This window comes from Pezoporus flaviventris, unplaced genomic scaffold (assembly GCF_033815535.1).
Source record: "Pezoporus flaviventris isolate CSIRO_AGI_PZ_B2104156 unplaced genomic scaffold, CSIRO_AGI_Pfla_v1 ptg000095l, whole genome shotgun sequence".
In the NCBI taxonomy this organism is placed as follows: domain Eukaryota; kingdom Metazoa; phylum Chordata; class Aves; order Psittaciformes; family Psittacidae; genus Pezoporus; species Pezoporus flaviventris.
The window spans coordinates 2,035,438-2,051,932 of record NW_026892643.1 but is presented as its reverse complement, the minus strand read 5'-3'; the positions used below and the strand labels follow the sequence as shown (position 1 = coordinate 2,051,932).

Below are 16,495 nucleotides of genomic sequence, written 5' to 3'. Positions count from 1 at the left end.
TATAAAGTCTTATAAAAGACACCTGCAAACAAAACAAGTGACAAAAGATCTCTATCATAATTGATAACAGTTATCCTGTGTAAAAATCTATGCTTCTTCAGAAATAAATATATCTTTGCTATTGAATTTCAAAAGGCATCCACTAACCAACAAAACTGCTGATCAAGAACAGGAAGTTTGAGGAAACCTGCCAAGAAGGAAGTGCTTTTGTCTTATGGATAGCAGCACATTATTAGTCAACAATAAGATCCTAAATTTTCTTTTCTGATGCCAAACAGGTAAGCTTTGAAGCATAGTATGTTTTTAATAGTGTACTGGACATGTAACATCTACTTCATTCTTTTTAAGAAGGAAAACTTCCACTCAGAATTCAAAGTTTGGAATTGAGAAATAATTCAAAAGCCAATTTAAAGGAAATGCAAAAACTAATCAACATGAGGGGAAACGTTTACAAAAATGCAGATTACAGTAGGAGCCTGAAAGAAGAAAACAGTCACATAGAGAGCAACAGTTTTCATTCTTTCATCCCAAACTAGTTAAGTTTTGGTAAGCATATATGGCCTAAAGTATCTACATACTGGTCAAATAACTAAGTTTTCCAATCTGCTAGTAGATGACTCAGCCCTTTGTATGTGCTGTGCATACAGGTCGTCTCCTTCCTTAGTTTTCTTTTGGAGCAAACCAGTTGATTCCCTTGGAAAAAGGGAAGAGTGTAATTCTCAAAACAGTTTGCTTCAGGGTCTGCTCCCAAAGGGAAGTACGGACAAGACCACACCAATTTTGTCTCCCTCTGCTTATGCAGACTTCTCTAATACTTTCCCAGCAAATTTTGCATCCTCAGACAACCCCACATGCCTTTAAAACACATGCCAGGGCATGCAGGACACCCACTCAGTTTCTTGCTAAGAAAACACCATGCCAAGTGGGCTGCAACACAACTCTCACATTACTGAAAATGCACAGAAATAAGGACAAGGGTTAATCATTTTATCTCAAAACCACAGCATCCAAAGGATGCCCTGGCCATGTGTAGTATGAACATACATGGTGATGTCTGCCGTAAAGGGGACAAAGCCCTCTGCACTGCTTGGTCTAACAGCCAAGGAGCACTATGCAAAAGAGATGGTTTTGAATTTGTAGATGTTAAATCCTATGCTAAGAGAAGAGGATAATGACTGAAGGACAGCCTGATCTTCCAGCCAAAAAAAAAGAAATACGTATTGTCCCAAGAGACCTGAAAAAGTAAAATAGTCTGCCTAATAAGACAGAGACTGAAGAAAATGATCAATCTGTATAACCAGTAGAAAACAAGTGGTATATTACAGAAAGATGCTTATATTGTACTTTCAGGAAAGAGTTTGTCAGGACCTTAAAAGCCCATGGACTCAAAATCTTGAAATTCACTCCCTAACTCTCAAAAGACCCCAATCACTTTAAGTGACAGGTAAAACACATCACCTTCCTTTCTTCCCCAAAAATGACATGTGGCACTGTAATGCTTTGCAAAATAAACATACATCTTAACTTTAACACCTTAAACAAACTAGGAAAAACTTTATCTTAAAAAGTGTTTTTATCTCACTCCTTGGAACATACCTTTTTCTTTCCTATTTTCAAGAGTTCAGCACTAACACGATTAAACTGCTCAACCCACAGTGTCTTTGGCTTATTTTTAAAGAAGTCAGAACAAGGTTTAGATCCTGAATAAGTTATCTCTAAGAGACAAAGAGAAGTTAGCAACAGAACCTTAAGAAACCTTTCTGATTTGAGCATGACAGCTCTGATCCACTAAGTGGATTCAAGTCACTGCTTTCTCTAGCCTCCATGATTGCGTATGATTCATGTTATTTTTGTACAGCACACTCATTTTTTTTTTCAGCTTTATCCTTCCACATTTTTTATAAGGAGGATTAAATAAGCAACTGCAACAGAAAAATTACCCTGATGTCATATATAATCCCTTATCCTTTCATCATCACCAAAATCTCAGTGCTTTGTCCATCTTTCTTGTCTGCAATTTATTTCACTTGTTCCTATTAAGGCTATTATATTCACCCTATTACTACTAATCTTTTCTTTGTAAATAGCCACACCTATTTTAATCCAAAATGGTGTGGTAAGCATTTGATTCTTTGTGGAAGTAGACATTTAATTAGGTTAATCTGTGCTATCTTTTCATGCAAGTTGATTGTTTCTTTACTATGGACATATTTCTTATAACAGCAATAAGCTTGCCAAATTGCTTGAAGGCAAATCAGGAGCAATTTACCAAGCATGTAGCTACTATGAACTGAAATCTTGACATAATAGCAAGCTGTGTATAGCCACTCCTACCTGCCAGTTATTACTCATGTTAGCTTTTTACCGACACATTAAATTTCAACCACACCCTTCTTTCACAAACAAGTACTTTCTTTCAACTCAGCTACATCTGTGACAAATAGCTGATCTTCACCAAAGCACACGGGAATATAAATACAGAATGCAGTGCAGAAGGCTTTGACAGCAGCAACTGAAATTACCTGCACAAAGTCCAAAAATGTCAATGGAAGCAAGTCATCCAGGTGGCCAATATCTTTGGAGAAACGATTCAAGATTCTTCCTACAGAAACAGAGTTGGAGAAGAAAATAAAAAGAAAGCAAATATAATTCCAGAAAAGATCAAAATATCTCAAACACACCACGTTTTACCATTTTAGTAACAGTTAAAAGGAAACAGCTGGAATCTAAAGATAAAAAGACAACTTCTGAAACCACCATGAAGGGAACCTTTCACAACCACTGCAATGTATTTTGAAGAATACTTTTTTACAAATGTCTTCAACCCAGATATAAACTCTGTGCTTAAAATGCTATGAAAAAATTAAAATGGGCTTTGAAGATAATAGTTCAATAGAATTTAACACGGAAAACATGCTTTATATGCTCAGCATGTGCAGGTAAAGGTTTACAGTTTGGACAACTTAGTGCAAGTTTCATCAAGTAACATCAGCCAGAATTTGCTCCTATCCTGAAACTCACTAGTGCTCACATGTCCCAGATAGATCATAGTTGATCTAACTGATCCTTTTTAGTATTTCTGTTCCCACACCTCCATCATTATACGTGGGTTCAAATTTCAGGCATTTCTGAAATGAAATTTGAGACAGATTTTATGCAGCCTTACATTTATACTCATTCAAAACCCTGACAATACTGATCTTTATTAAAGCTAATAAAACAATTTTTAATCTGCTGTCAGTGAAGCATTTACACTTCTCCATTTTCCCAAGTTCTACTTGAGTGAAAAATTCAGTTACAGCAAGAGTACTGTAACAATTAAAGTCACAATGCTGCCACCTGTAAGTGGATTAGTGTCTTTCTCTATTAATCGATATCTCTACTCACCAGGAAAGAAACTAAGCTAAGGATGGGAATCTGGCCTTTTCTAAGGTATGTAATGCCCCTACATGCATTCACGTTGCTTTTTTTATCTACATATATCTTGATTCAGTTATTACTTCTAACTGGTACAAACACATTCACTACATTGGCAACAAAAGACTTTTCTTTCTTTTTTCAAAGGAGCTCATTAAACTGAAAGGAGTTCAGTTTAAAGTTTCCAAGGAGTGCGTTGGAGACGTAATTCAAAGATAAAAGATACTGAAGTAACTTCTGTAGCAATCATTGTTTCAGTTTTCTGTTCACAGCTGCCTCGGGATTATGGATTTTGTTGCGCAATACTGACTTCTTCTTTTAAGGGAACTTCTGTTCCACACCAAGCAATATACAAAACATGCTCTGCTAAGGCCTGAGACAAGGCTCCAAAGAGAGATATTGATGACTAACAGCTTGTTCTGCACTACTTTAACACCAAAAGCAGTTACTTAAGGCAGACAACAGTAGAATTTATCTGTATTTTTAGGCTTTACACAAGGAAGAGGAAGGGTATGTAACAGCACAAGACAGCATCTCCTTCATGTGTTTTACTGGGAATGGCAGCTGTGGATGCTCCCTTTCACTTATTTCCTGTTGGGGTAGACACATCAGAAGGAGCTCCAAGGCAATTTTTTTGCATGTTTCCTATCCCTCTGATTTCCTTACACAGAGACTAGCTGTGGACAAGTGATCTAGCACATACGGCACACGTGCTGTAAGCATATCCCTAAATATCCCATTCAGGTTATTTTCAAATGAACCAAGACTTCACAGGGAAAAAAAGAAGATCATTCAAAGGTTAAATGCTTCCTTCTGACAGGACTTTCCTTAGCAGTTTGTCCAGGAGGGAACCAAAACGGCACATTGGACTGGCTCAAAGTATTAACAATTTGTATCATAGAATCATAGAATAGTTACTTGCCTGAGTGACTTTATTTTACAGACTGAAGAGCAGAGCAAGGAAGATGACAGTGCCAGGCCCCTCTGTGAAATGCTCTGAGACCCACCAATTGCAAGCTGTACACAAGGGCAAAAGATTATTCCTACAGAGAGCAAATCATACCTTAATTCAGCCTTAGAATCTCCCTTCGTCTCTTAACCCCAAATATGTTTTATTTGCAGTGTTTTCAGACTGATGTAAGAAGCTATTGCACAAACTATCTGCAACACTATGGGAAGGCAGCAAGGTCACTCAGGCTGGCTACTTTCCATAGCCACAGCACAAGTCAGGTCAATGTCAGCACCTCCAGGAATCAAGCAATGTGTTTACAGTCGCCGTCATCCCACAGGTGGGAGAGCACATACAAACTTGTTCCTGGAAAAGCACTTACTCTCATTTTGTACAGTACAGTCAAGGCCTGAAGGGCTACAGAAGCCATTACAAAGTCAATGTAATGTTGCTTGCTGTGAAAAGAGATTTAACTCTTGGGTTGTTTCACTTCCAGCAGTATCTCAGAATTTAGCTGTTATTTCCCTCCCTTGAGATTTCTATTGAAGAATCAATCACCTGCTAAAGTTGCTCAAGGAGGAATTTGCTGATTTTGAGTCTGGGTTTTAGTTTAGGATTTTTCATCAACCGTGGATATGACAGGACACGACATTTCAGTTGGAAGGGACCTACAGCAATCACCTAGTCCAACTGCCTAACCAGTTCAAGGCTGACCAAAAGTTTATCCAAATGCCTCTTAAACACTGACAGGCTTGGGGCACTGACCACCTCTCTAGGAAGCCTATTCCAGTGTTTGATCACCCTCTCAGCAAAGAAATGCTTCCTAATGTCCAGTTTAAATCTCCCCTGGTTCAGCTTTGAACCACTCCCACACATTCTATGACTGGATATCAAGGAGAAGAGCTTAGGAGAAGGCTGTGACAACCTCCAACCATTTCCTGAGAAAATTTGTGTTGCAACAAGAGCTTTAGGCTGCAAGCACGATACAAATCTGTCCTTGTGCTTTCAGGGGTAAAAAAGCTGGTATAGATATAAAATGAGAGCTGCTGAATACTTGCTTTCATGCTGTACACCAAGAGCAACTGCAGCAGTATTTCCCTCCACAGCAACACCTCTTCCAGGGAAGTTCTTTGAGGAACATAGTCTGAAAGAAAAGCTTAGCTCACCTGAGCTGGCCTCAGTAGTCCTCTAGCTTTACTATCTCTTCTGTGTTTCCATTAACTACCAACTACTCAAATTCCCATTGGTAATCAAGCTGCTAATCAATTGCCAAAACTGTATGTTTGGCAATCACCTTATTAAATGGTTAACAGTGTTTCTATAGACTGTTCTGACCAAACTGTGAGCTGACACTAGGAAAGTGGAAATTAATCTGACATTATCAATAAAACATGAAAACATCTTTTAATCTGGCTAATCCTCTTTAAAATGTAAATACAGTAATTCTGTAATATGATACGGACTAAAATATGAGTGAGCAAAAGAAACAATATATGAAAAAGACAGACCTTGACAATTGGAGCCTTTTACACTCCCCCTGATACAAGTAAAGCAATTTAAACAATGGGGACGTGAACCAGCTCCTTCCCAAATTAAACACTCAGGTGAATCTCTGGTAGCAGAACTTTTTTTTTTTAATTTTCAAGTTACTGAAAAAAAGTTACTTATGATCTATTTAGTGTTTGAACATAATAATTCTGGAAAACGTCACCTGAAGTCATGAAGCCTACAAAAATACCTCGCTTCTTGCTAAGAGGTTCACATCTCCATCTTGTAACATTAATTCGGTGACCATTAATGCTTTTCTACTGCTAAAGCAAGTGACAGAGCCACAAGCTTTAGCCCTATTTTTGTTGTTGCTGGTTTTCAACAATATTACCCCAGTGACTGTATAGAGAGATGTATTTCAGATCCTGTTCATACAGATATAACTGAACTGGCATTTTATTCAGCATTTGTCCTATGCAGAAACAAGCTACAGTAATCTACAAAAGCAAGTTCACTCGCCATATACCAGAGTGTGCACCTCCAAGTAGAAGTGTTGTGCTTTGGAAATATCTGCAAAATGCGCCATAGCCATTGTGATACTGCTTCCAGAGTGATTGCTACATTTCTAAGGATGTCTACAAGTGGATTTCACAAGGCATGAAGAAACAACTGTTTCTACGTACTGGAAGCACAATAAAATCAGTGGCTTGCTTATGCATTATTAAACATGCAAGCAAGAGGAAACATTCCAGATAGGGAAGTTCAAGGAGCCATTTTGAGTCAGGACTCAAAATGCTTACAGTTATGACTATAGTTTCTACTAGGATTTTCAAATCTAGCTTTTGGGAATGGTTCTTCAGATAAAAGAAACCATTACACCTGCAAAACTCATTCCCCCACAAAGAAAAAATATTTTCCTCTCCAGAACTTTTAATATCCTTCTCTCCAAAACTTACAGACTATCAATACCACCTTCCCACAATACTTCACACTTTCAAACCCCCTAAATACCTTAAGTAAGCATTCTGTGATATGGATATATGCCAAAAGACAGCAATTCTTAGATCTAGTCTAGTATTTTTGATTTACAAAACTCTTCAAGCTCACTTAATACTTGCATCCTTTACTTATCCCAGTGAGTTTCACTCTGGGCTTCAAAAGCAAAAAGAAAACAAAAAAACTTGTAAGGCAAAGGAGATTTCGAGAAAGCACTAACAAAACAGTGTTTTAAGAAACCAAGAACTAAGCATGCCGATATTACAACAGCATCCAAACTCGTGAATAGTATCTGCCTTTTTAATCACTCAGGCTTCCATGTGGTGTGTGGCATCAGTAGCAAGCTGCAAAAGGGAACGTGCTCTCTTCAACAGTCCTGTGTTTGTTTTTACATCAAATAACTTAATCAGAACACACACTGTTGTTAGATTTCTTCCGAAGTAATTAAATAACTATTCAATGCCAATTAATCACAGTTAAATAAGGGTCTGTCACCAAAGTGCTATGTACACATTTCAGACTATTTAATGGTCAAATACTTGGCAGTATGAAAGTTAAACAATGATTCATTAAACCTCCTCCACTACACAATAGTTAGGCTAAACTTGAAGTGAAAGAATCAAACCTCTTTTGTTCTCCATGAAAAAGACATCAAACTTCAGTACGTGATATTCTTTTCTGTCCCACTCTGTAAACTGCTTTAATTGCATGAATCAGAATGTGTTCAGGTGCTACATACCCACTTTGCTTCTGCAGGTGCCTACTGATACTTTGGAATAGATGTTCAAACCTGTCATCCAAATAATGAAAACACTTGACAGTGTGCCACACCTATTTAAAATGTTTATACATACTTCATGATGAAAGAAATATAATCCAAACTGAATCAACACTTGGGATATAAACACCAGAAAAGAAAAGGTTTGGGTTTGTTTTTTTTTAAACAAGAAACTAGGATCCTCCAGTGGAACAGCCAAATGCCACCCACAGCATTCAGTGTTGTGCAACCTAAATTCCAAGGACCCTAAGAGCAGCAGTATACTATTTCTAAATGTATTTGTGCATTTCTAGTATACCCTGTCGGCCAGTGCATTCACTGAAATACTTCTGTGTAACACAACAGAGTGGGCAGATTGATTTTATATACCTTGCAAAGAGCTTACAAAGCCTTTGTACCCACTTGCTTCATCACGCATTGCCAAAATACTTTGTTGCTACTTCTCTAGTTCTCCGATTCGCCTCTTTGGAAAAGAAAAATGGTTTGATCGAAGCACCTTCCAGGGATAGAAAGCTTTTGCCACTTCTGTGTGCATGGATGCATGCTCCTGGAGTCTTTCTCTCCTCTGAGATAAGGCTAATCCTCAACACAGAATTCTAATTGCATCGCACTTTAGTTCAATATGTTACTAATAAATACTGCTTTGCATAGTAACCTAAACTCCTCCATGGCAATTAGCCTAAATATCAATTTTCACAAGTACATTGCACTTACCAGGGGGGGAAGTGTTCCAAATCTCCCTACCTGCTCTGCAACAGTGGAGCCAGGAACACTCCCCAGCCCCCATGAAGAAAAGGTAACAAATTAAATACTATTATCTCATTAATGCACTACTCAAAGGTGAGTGCCAGGAGGATGGCACCAAACTCTTTTCAGTGGTGTCCAGCAACAGACTGAGGAGCAATGGCCATAAACTAGAACACAAGAAGTTACATCTCAAAATAAGGGAGCACAACTTTATGTTAAGGGTGGCAGAGCACTGGATCAGGCTGCCAGGAGGGTTATGGAGTCTCGCTCTCTGGAGACATTCAAAACCCGCCTGAACGTGTTCCTGTATAACCTGTTCTAGGTGGCCCTGACTTGGCAGGGGGGTTCCTTCCAGCTCTAACAAATCTGTGATTTTCCACCCCTTGCTGCAAACTCACAGAAACCCATCTGAAAGCTACTTGTACTCCTAGGAACCAATTCAAGAAGGTAGTCAGCCATACATGTAAGCAACCCCAACTGGGACTGCAGACTTGCTTGAAGGCAGTCATGCCACAGAGATTCTCTTCTAATTTAGAGGGTTTCATGTTAAGTTAGTCGAAAGCACACACCTCATGGCCACCTACTTTACTCGGCAAGGAGGAGAGGCTCCCAGGGCACCACACTCTGCAGACACCATGTACTGAGGTACGATCTGCACGATGGAGGCACAGCACCAGCACCAAGGTGGCCGCGGCAGCATGGTGCCATCACCGCGCCCCATTCTGGGGAGATGTGCTACAACAGACCTTACTTTGCATATATGCAGAGGTGTTAACTTACTTGAAAGAGAGAAATCACAGAACACAGAGTCATAGAATAGTTGGGTTGGAAGGGACCTTGAAGATCACCTAGTTCTAACCCCCCTGCATGGTTGCCCAAAGCCCCATCTAGGCTGGCCTAGAACACTTCCAGGGATGGGGCATGTACTTTAGCAGTCTGAATTACAGTTTACTAAACCGAACACATTTTAAAACAGTAGTAAAATAATGCTCAGAAGCATGTATGTGGTGATAAAAGCATACTCAAAGGTAGGAATAAAAGAAATAGCCACATAGAATTGGGAACGTTTACACGCCCATCAACTTAACTACATTACATATGTTTCCCATTCTCTCAGTGGTATAAATTGACAGCTCCCCACACATCGTGCTGTTAAGCTATGGCATTCAGTAACTGATAAGTCTTCAGCCATGCTCAGTTCACACACATATGCTGAAAAAAAATAGAAAAAAGGAAAAAGTGCTGCAACTACAAGCAGCCTCCTATTTCATCAAAGCAGCAACAAAGTGGATTGTCCATATCAAACGCTGGCAGGAAGCAGACATTACATCAACCTTGTAAAATACAACTATGAAATCAACAAAATAATTAAAGATGGATTACTGACTTTGAAAAGAATTGTAAGTTTGTGAAATATTTATTCAGAAAGAAATCTGAAAATGCATCTCCTGCATAGCTGTCAATTACTGATCTATTCTGGCTTTTCTTCTGTATTTCTATAAAGAAACGTCAATAGGTCTGTTATCTTTTTTTAATATATGTTTAGCACCACAAGTCCACACAAACTGCCATATACAGCATTACTGTCTTCCCCACAGGCATCCTATAAATATAAATAAGAAAATCTACCCCGTTTTTTTTTCTTTAGCCATCTGAAACTGACAGGAATATTATCACTTCCTTAGACATTTGCAAATGGGCACAGTGGTGCTGGGCAAAAATATGCTGAGATCATAATATCCATTTATCTAAACTGCCAGCATGTAATGAATTCAGGTGGGATGCCTTCTATCCAAATTAATTTACTACTTGAAAAGGACTTTTTACACGAATGCTGTCAAACAGGAAAACAGCTAGGGAATGAGAAGAAAATGTGAACACTGTGTCTGATCTTATTTTTAAGTGTAGGATTTAAAGAAAGAAGGATAACTCTGACAAAGATAAGAACTGAAAAAAGGCTTCTTTGGAAATTAATTTCTATTTTTACTACTGATGTTAGCAAACTGTCTAAATTACCTAGCACAAATACATTGGTCCTAATTGTACAGTTGTTTCTTGAACTTTACAGCCCACTAGAAACACACATATTTTTATGGAACCTATTTTAATGATTAGAATTACCCTGCTTGTAGAAAATCAAAACAGGACAATGCTCCATGCAAGCTGACTTAAGTCTTTGCTAAATTATGTGGTACAGTTGATTAGTCTTTTTTTTCCTGGGTGTGCTCAAAAGGGTGTATGTATTAACACCAGTTATCACCAACCAAAGTTTATCTCCTCACTTATGATACAATATAGAAAGGATATATAAAGCCTTTGTTAAAAACTGAAGCACACAAAGAAAAACATCTTGATTGGGAGGGGAAAAAAAAAAAAAAGAAGTATAACTTTCCTTTTTTTCTCAAACTGCTTTCATGAGAAATCTTGAGATACCTTCTGCATTGTAAATGCTTTTCGTATTATATATTACCAAGTAACCAACTTGGCTACAATTGCAGCTGTAACAGAATTTGCAAACAAAATTTAACTTCGGTGCTGTATTCTACTTGCTAACAAAAAGATGTCTTCCACAAAAGCACGACAGATCTGAGAGAATATATTCATTAGCAACTTTCAAATTCCTGGTCTCCACAATGTTACCTCCTACCCCAGTAACTAACATTCACAGGTTTTTTTCTTTTGTAATTTATTGCGAATGTAAGTAATTGGCATCATTCAGAAGAACAAACTTCTGGCTATAAAACAACTTTCCATTCCATAACCTGAGTACAAAGCTACCTCTCTGCTTTATAATTAGAATGACAATGAAAAGACACACCTGCCCCCTCCCCCAACCCCTAATATTAAGTAATAATTAAACCTTTAATAAGTAATTTCGTGATGAAGATGCCAGAACAAAGCTCTAAAAACTCCAGAAGTTAACCTCTGGTTATCTTTTCTGTTGCTTTTTAAACTCATTTTTATTTGCTGGAGCTATTTTAAGTTATCCTGAGCTTAATGAACACTTAAACATACTGAAACAAATCAAAAACTAAAACCAAGCCACCAACTGTAATGCAGTGCTGAAATACAGCACAATTTAATTTCTGCTGCATACTACAACATAAGCAGTAAGAGATTTTAAGGCATGTAGTTCAACTGAACCAAAGAAAAGAAGTATTTATACGAAGGAGGAGGTACATGAAGAGTTCACACTGGCTCCCTTCCCCTCCTGAAGGGGAAAAAATAAATAAATAGTAACCACTTGCAGTTTCTTACCAACTGGCCTTTAGAAAGGTGTCAAATTGTACACTACGTACACAATTTTCTGTTGATTTACACCGCCTTCTTTTTCTATTCCAGGTGTAAAGTTACCTACTTAACTCCTCACCACAATACAAAGCATCACTATAATAGAAACACAGAATAGTAAGTAAGAAATACAATCTCATATTGGCTTTTTACTAGCAAGATTATGAATTTCATTCTTTGCTAAACTATTTAACCACAAACATGCCCACTTCTGAAAGAGCATTTGTGCAGTCTAGTTCTCCAATCTGTTATAAATCCAATTTGGATTGGAAATACGTCCTAAGTGTTGTTTTGCTGGAGGGGGGGCTTACAATGAATTAAACTGAACACTACAAATCAGGATGGGCTGAATTACCTGAAGAGTATTCTGTTGTTGGAATTATTACATGAGAGCAGAAAAATAGCTTTTGGAGCTACGTTCGGATTCGGGGGTATATATAAGTTTACATCAATACAAGGATTAAAACAAAAATAGAAATATATGTCACCTTTCTCGTAAGCTTTTTCCAACAGCAAAAGGAGATTTCCTGTGCTATTTATATTATCAAGACTAGATACAGAATAGCCTTTAAATACTGTATTTCAGAAAATATTGGGGGGGGGGGAACATCACACGGCTCTGGCAAATCCACTCATATTTATTGATTTTCTTACCAGTCCATCTCCTAAAGATAATTCATTGAATAATTCATTGAATAATAATCTTAATTTTCTTCTTTCTAACATTTTTCTTACCTTCTTTATTTTTGAAGTTAGAAAGATTCAATCATCACTCCAGTCTAAGACGAAAATAACCAAATAGAACATTACTGAATATGAAGCTTTGCCTCCTGAGCTCTTCAGCTGACGCTGCTATCTAGCTGAAGCAGTTATCATTCAGAAAACAATTATTATCCAGTATTTTACTTATCATATATATTCAGATCCCCTCCTACACACTGAAGAGCATGATTCTGACGTAGTCCATCTATTTTCTTCCTTTTCTGAAACCACGGAAAGGAATTCCATACAGACTGTTGCTGTGAAAACCAAGCCAAGACTTCTGGCCTCTACCTAAGCCCATCCATTCTGAGGATAAAGCCTCTGGGCAGCTCAAACAGCAGAGGCATTTCATGTCTTCATCTGACTTTGTAAACCCCTGTCTTCTGCTTGGCATGCTCCTTTCGTTCAATCAGTCTCTTTCTTTAGCTTCAGTTTCTTTTTCTTTCTCTCCTCTTCTGGAAAATGTGAATTGTTTGGCAAGGAGAGATTCTCTCTAAAGTTCATTCATCATGTACCCATAGAATGATTCCTGGAATACTTTTTCCTTTTTAACTACTCATAACATAAAAAAAGCTGCTGCATCAACACAATTTTAGCTATCCAGAATTTCCAGGGGATGAAACTGTATAATTTTCAGAGGGGACTTTTCCTGTCTCCTATGAAATGCCATTACTACTGAACTCAAGGGAAATTCTAGTATAAATATCAGAAAATTAGAACTGCATCTCTTCGTTTGCTGTGAAAGTAATCAAAGCACTTGCTTGCGAAATCTGCTATCGGCAAACCTGATGTATTGTTTACAAAGGTTTGGACAAGCCCATGGGCCAGGACAGTTACATGAGAGGTGAAGGCTGGGCAGAGATGCAAGGCAACACGTTACTTTTACCAGTCACTGAACATGTACTGAATGTGGGTCGCCCACCTCTCCAGGAGAGTGTTAACTGCTCTACTAGAGGCAATTCTGCAGTAGGCCTCTTTCAGTCTCTGCTGCTTGCTGTTTGGATGAATCAGTAAGTAAGTATGGCATCGGAAGAAGGCAAATGAGTGTGTGCCTGAAGGCTATGCCAACCAGCCTGGGAGAAACTACAACTGGATAGCTGGATTCAACACACACACACACACACACACACACCCTTTTTCTTGTTGGTTTTGTTTTTTTTTCCTCATTTAAAGCATGGAATGGATAGTTCCTTGCAGAGCAGGCTGTAGGGTATAAGGGGGAATGACTTCACCTTTTCTTCGCTTTTGCGACTGGCATCAAATTCCACTTGCAAATCTTTCCTGAGAAACAACTAACAATCCTTTGTCTCAGAAAAGATGAAGGCAACCACATCCCAAGCATTATCTTCTAGCAAGAAAAGCTGTCCAAAAGAATCCAGATACAGTCTGACAACGCATTTCTTTGGGCCATCAGCTTCTGGGGAAAAAAAATACTACTATAATGTAAACTTCTTTACAATTGAAATTATAATTATCAACACTGAAGTGGAAATGTGGGGTATAATATACATTTAAATGATAAAAAAACCCAAAATATGACCTCTTCTCTACTGTGCGTTACATTCAGTACATTAAAAGAAAGAAATTTTCATCATTAAATTATTAAATGCTGAATATTTTTAAAAGTCATATTGCACAGCATTTGACTTTATTGTACCCCCTCTACTGGGCAACTATTAGAAAGCTTCAACTCAAAAACGAAAAAGGAAAAACATGCTAGAAGTAGCTGCAAACGAGGAGTAAGTAGCTGCTGACTAAAGCTCTCACAGTGTATAAATGGAAATTAAAGAACCTTTAATGTTCATGCAGAGATATACCTTAAATTCACCCCCCTAGACTTTTTGACAGCTGAATGCTGTATGTCAAATTATTTTAAAAACATATTACATAAACACTGCTTAAAATGAAAGAAAAATCTAACATAGCCCTATAATTTCCTAATTTTCATGGCTTTTAAATAGTAAGAATGAAGCTTAGAATGATAAACATAAGTACGTTAACAGCAACATCTCACTCTTCTGTAACCAGAAAAAGAAACCAACACACAGAGCCAGTAGGAAAAAATGGCTTCGCTAAACAGTCATTCAAGCAAAAGTGAATACAATTTACAATCTATTTTGTCTTTGTTCAATTCAAAGACAGACATCACTGTGAAGCTCTGATTTACAGCTGTCCAGCACTATGAACTCCTAAATAAATAAATAGGCAAAAACATAAAAGTGCTGCCCACAACCAGGGACTCCTGAGAACACTGCCATTTGTTACTTTCATGACAGAAACACCCCAAAGAGGATTAATATATCTGAGGTGCAAGGCAGAGCCTCACTAGGATGCATACTTTATCATCACGTAGCCAGCAGCATGCTCTGCCCTGAAGTGTTTGCTGTGTTAAGAGAAACCAGCACAACTGACTATAAAAGGAACAATGAGCAAAGGGAAGATGTAGCAGTAAGCTGGAACAGAAAGTTGCAGGACAAGATGTGTGCCTCTTTAGCTTTTTTTTTAAAGTACATGAAAACAAACAGGTCACAGAATTAATGAGTTTCTCCACCCATATGTTTAACTACTGACAGCGCATAGTTATACTGCGGTTACAATGATACTGGTGTATCTTGAGAGATGATTTTAAGATGAAGAAGAGCCAGCTTGTGGATGAACTTTACTGAACAGAGAGCAGGAAGTTACAAAGATGTAAGCATGAAAGATAAGGCAGCAAAATGATGATGGAGGGAGGAAAAAACACAGTAATGTGCCAACAGCTCCCGTTACCAGGTGCAGAAATAGTAAAAGCTTTGCATGGGAAAAAGGCTAATGCTCAAATGAAGCCACACTCCTTCCAACACCTCCTGGTAGACTACATCAAAGTATACTGGGGTCATAACATAAGAAAAAGCCTCTTCTCCATCTGGCCCATGGGAGGAGCTCCAAGACAGAACTGTCAAAAGGCTGGCTTGTAGAAACAGTCGCAGAAGTTGCCAAACTTGGGACGTTTGGATATCGAGAGAGCTTTGTACATATTGACTTGAATTTTTGCCCTGTGCAAACCGGCTGCTTGCACGTGCCCTCTCCTTCACCCTCTGATTCATTCACTGCATATCCGTTCCCCACTTCCTCTCCTCCCTCTTCCTTCAACATTGCTTCTTCCATTCCCTTTCACCGTAGAAAGACACAAGTTCTGGATACAAATAAGCACACTTGAAAAAGAGGAGAGAATGTCATTGCACACACAACCAAGACATGAAGTCTGACATGGCGAGGCATAGGCTGGGAAGCGCAGAAGAGTTTTGGATAAAGCATGTGAGAACATAAGGTAGCTGCAACAAAAGATGGCTGCAACACTTGCTACACTTCAACTGTAAGAGTGTCTGAATTAATGTTTTGGAAACACAGAGGGACAAAAAGAGCCAGATTGTGGAACTACAATAACTATACATGAGCCATACAGGCCACAGGAAGGGCACTTTACATTGAAAACCATGGGAAATCCTCACAGCAAATGAGAGATCATGTTCTGAAATATTTCCCAAATTAGAACTGTGGAAATCAAAAGGCCACTGTCGCCTAGAGGGAGATTGCGAAGTGCACCTAGCACATACTGCACAGCCGTGTCTGATGCAAGTGTAAGTTGTTCACAAGTTGTTCACAAGATTATACTTCAGACGGATGAGACAAGACTCACTATATATTGAGACATGCCTTTAGAGAACAATTCAGAGGATTTCAGTTACTCCTTGCTTCAAACTACTCTTACAGGAGCGTATTTCACTCCTCTAACTACAGAACTGCAGGTCTTAACAGTTCACCTATTTGTGCATTCATTTTTCTCTGACATCCACTTTCAACACAATTTTTTTTGTTGTTGTTTTGTTTTTTTTTTTAAACAAGCAGCTTCTCTGCTAAAACTACATCAGGCACATCAGAATGAAGGAAATTCCAGGACTGCAAGGAACTGGACAACTAGAAGAGCAGTGCAAAGTCTATAACAAAAATACATACCTTTTCAGGTATTTGTATCTAATATACAGACATCTATAAGATCCTCCCATGGATCTAAAGCACAGTTTATA

At 38.3% G+C, this 16,495-nt stretch overlaps 1 protein-coding gene across 7 annotated transcripts in view; it reads right to left on the bottom strand.

The window, feature by feature from the left end:
• The window catches only part of ABCC4 (ATP binding cassette subfamily C member 4 (PEL blood group)), a 152,809-nt gene that overhangs the window by 63,888 nt on the left and 72,426 nt on the right, over positions 1-16,495 (bottom strand). For all 7 annotated transcript variants that reach the window (XR_009747376.1, XM_061476243.1, XM_061476246.1 and 4 more), the window contains one exon: positions 2,523-2,602. Coding sequence is in view for 6 of the 7 variants with exons in the window: in XM_061476243.1 (XP_061332227.1) it covers positions 2,523-2,602 (80 nt within the window). In the remaining variant the exon portion in view is untranslated. The remainder of the gene's footprint in view (positions 1-2,522; positions 2,603-16,495) is intronic.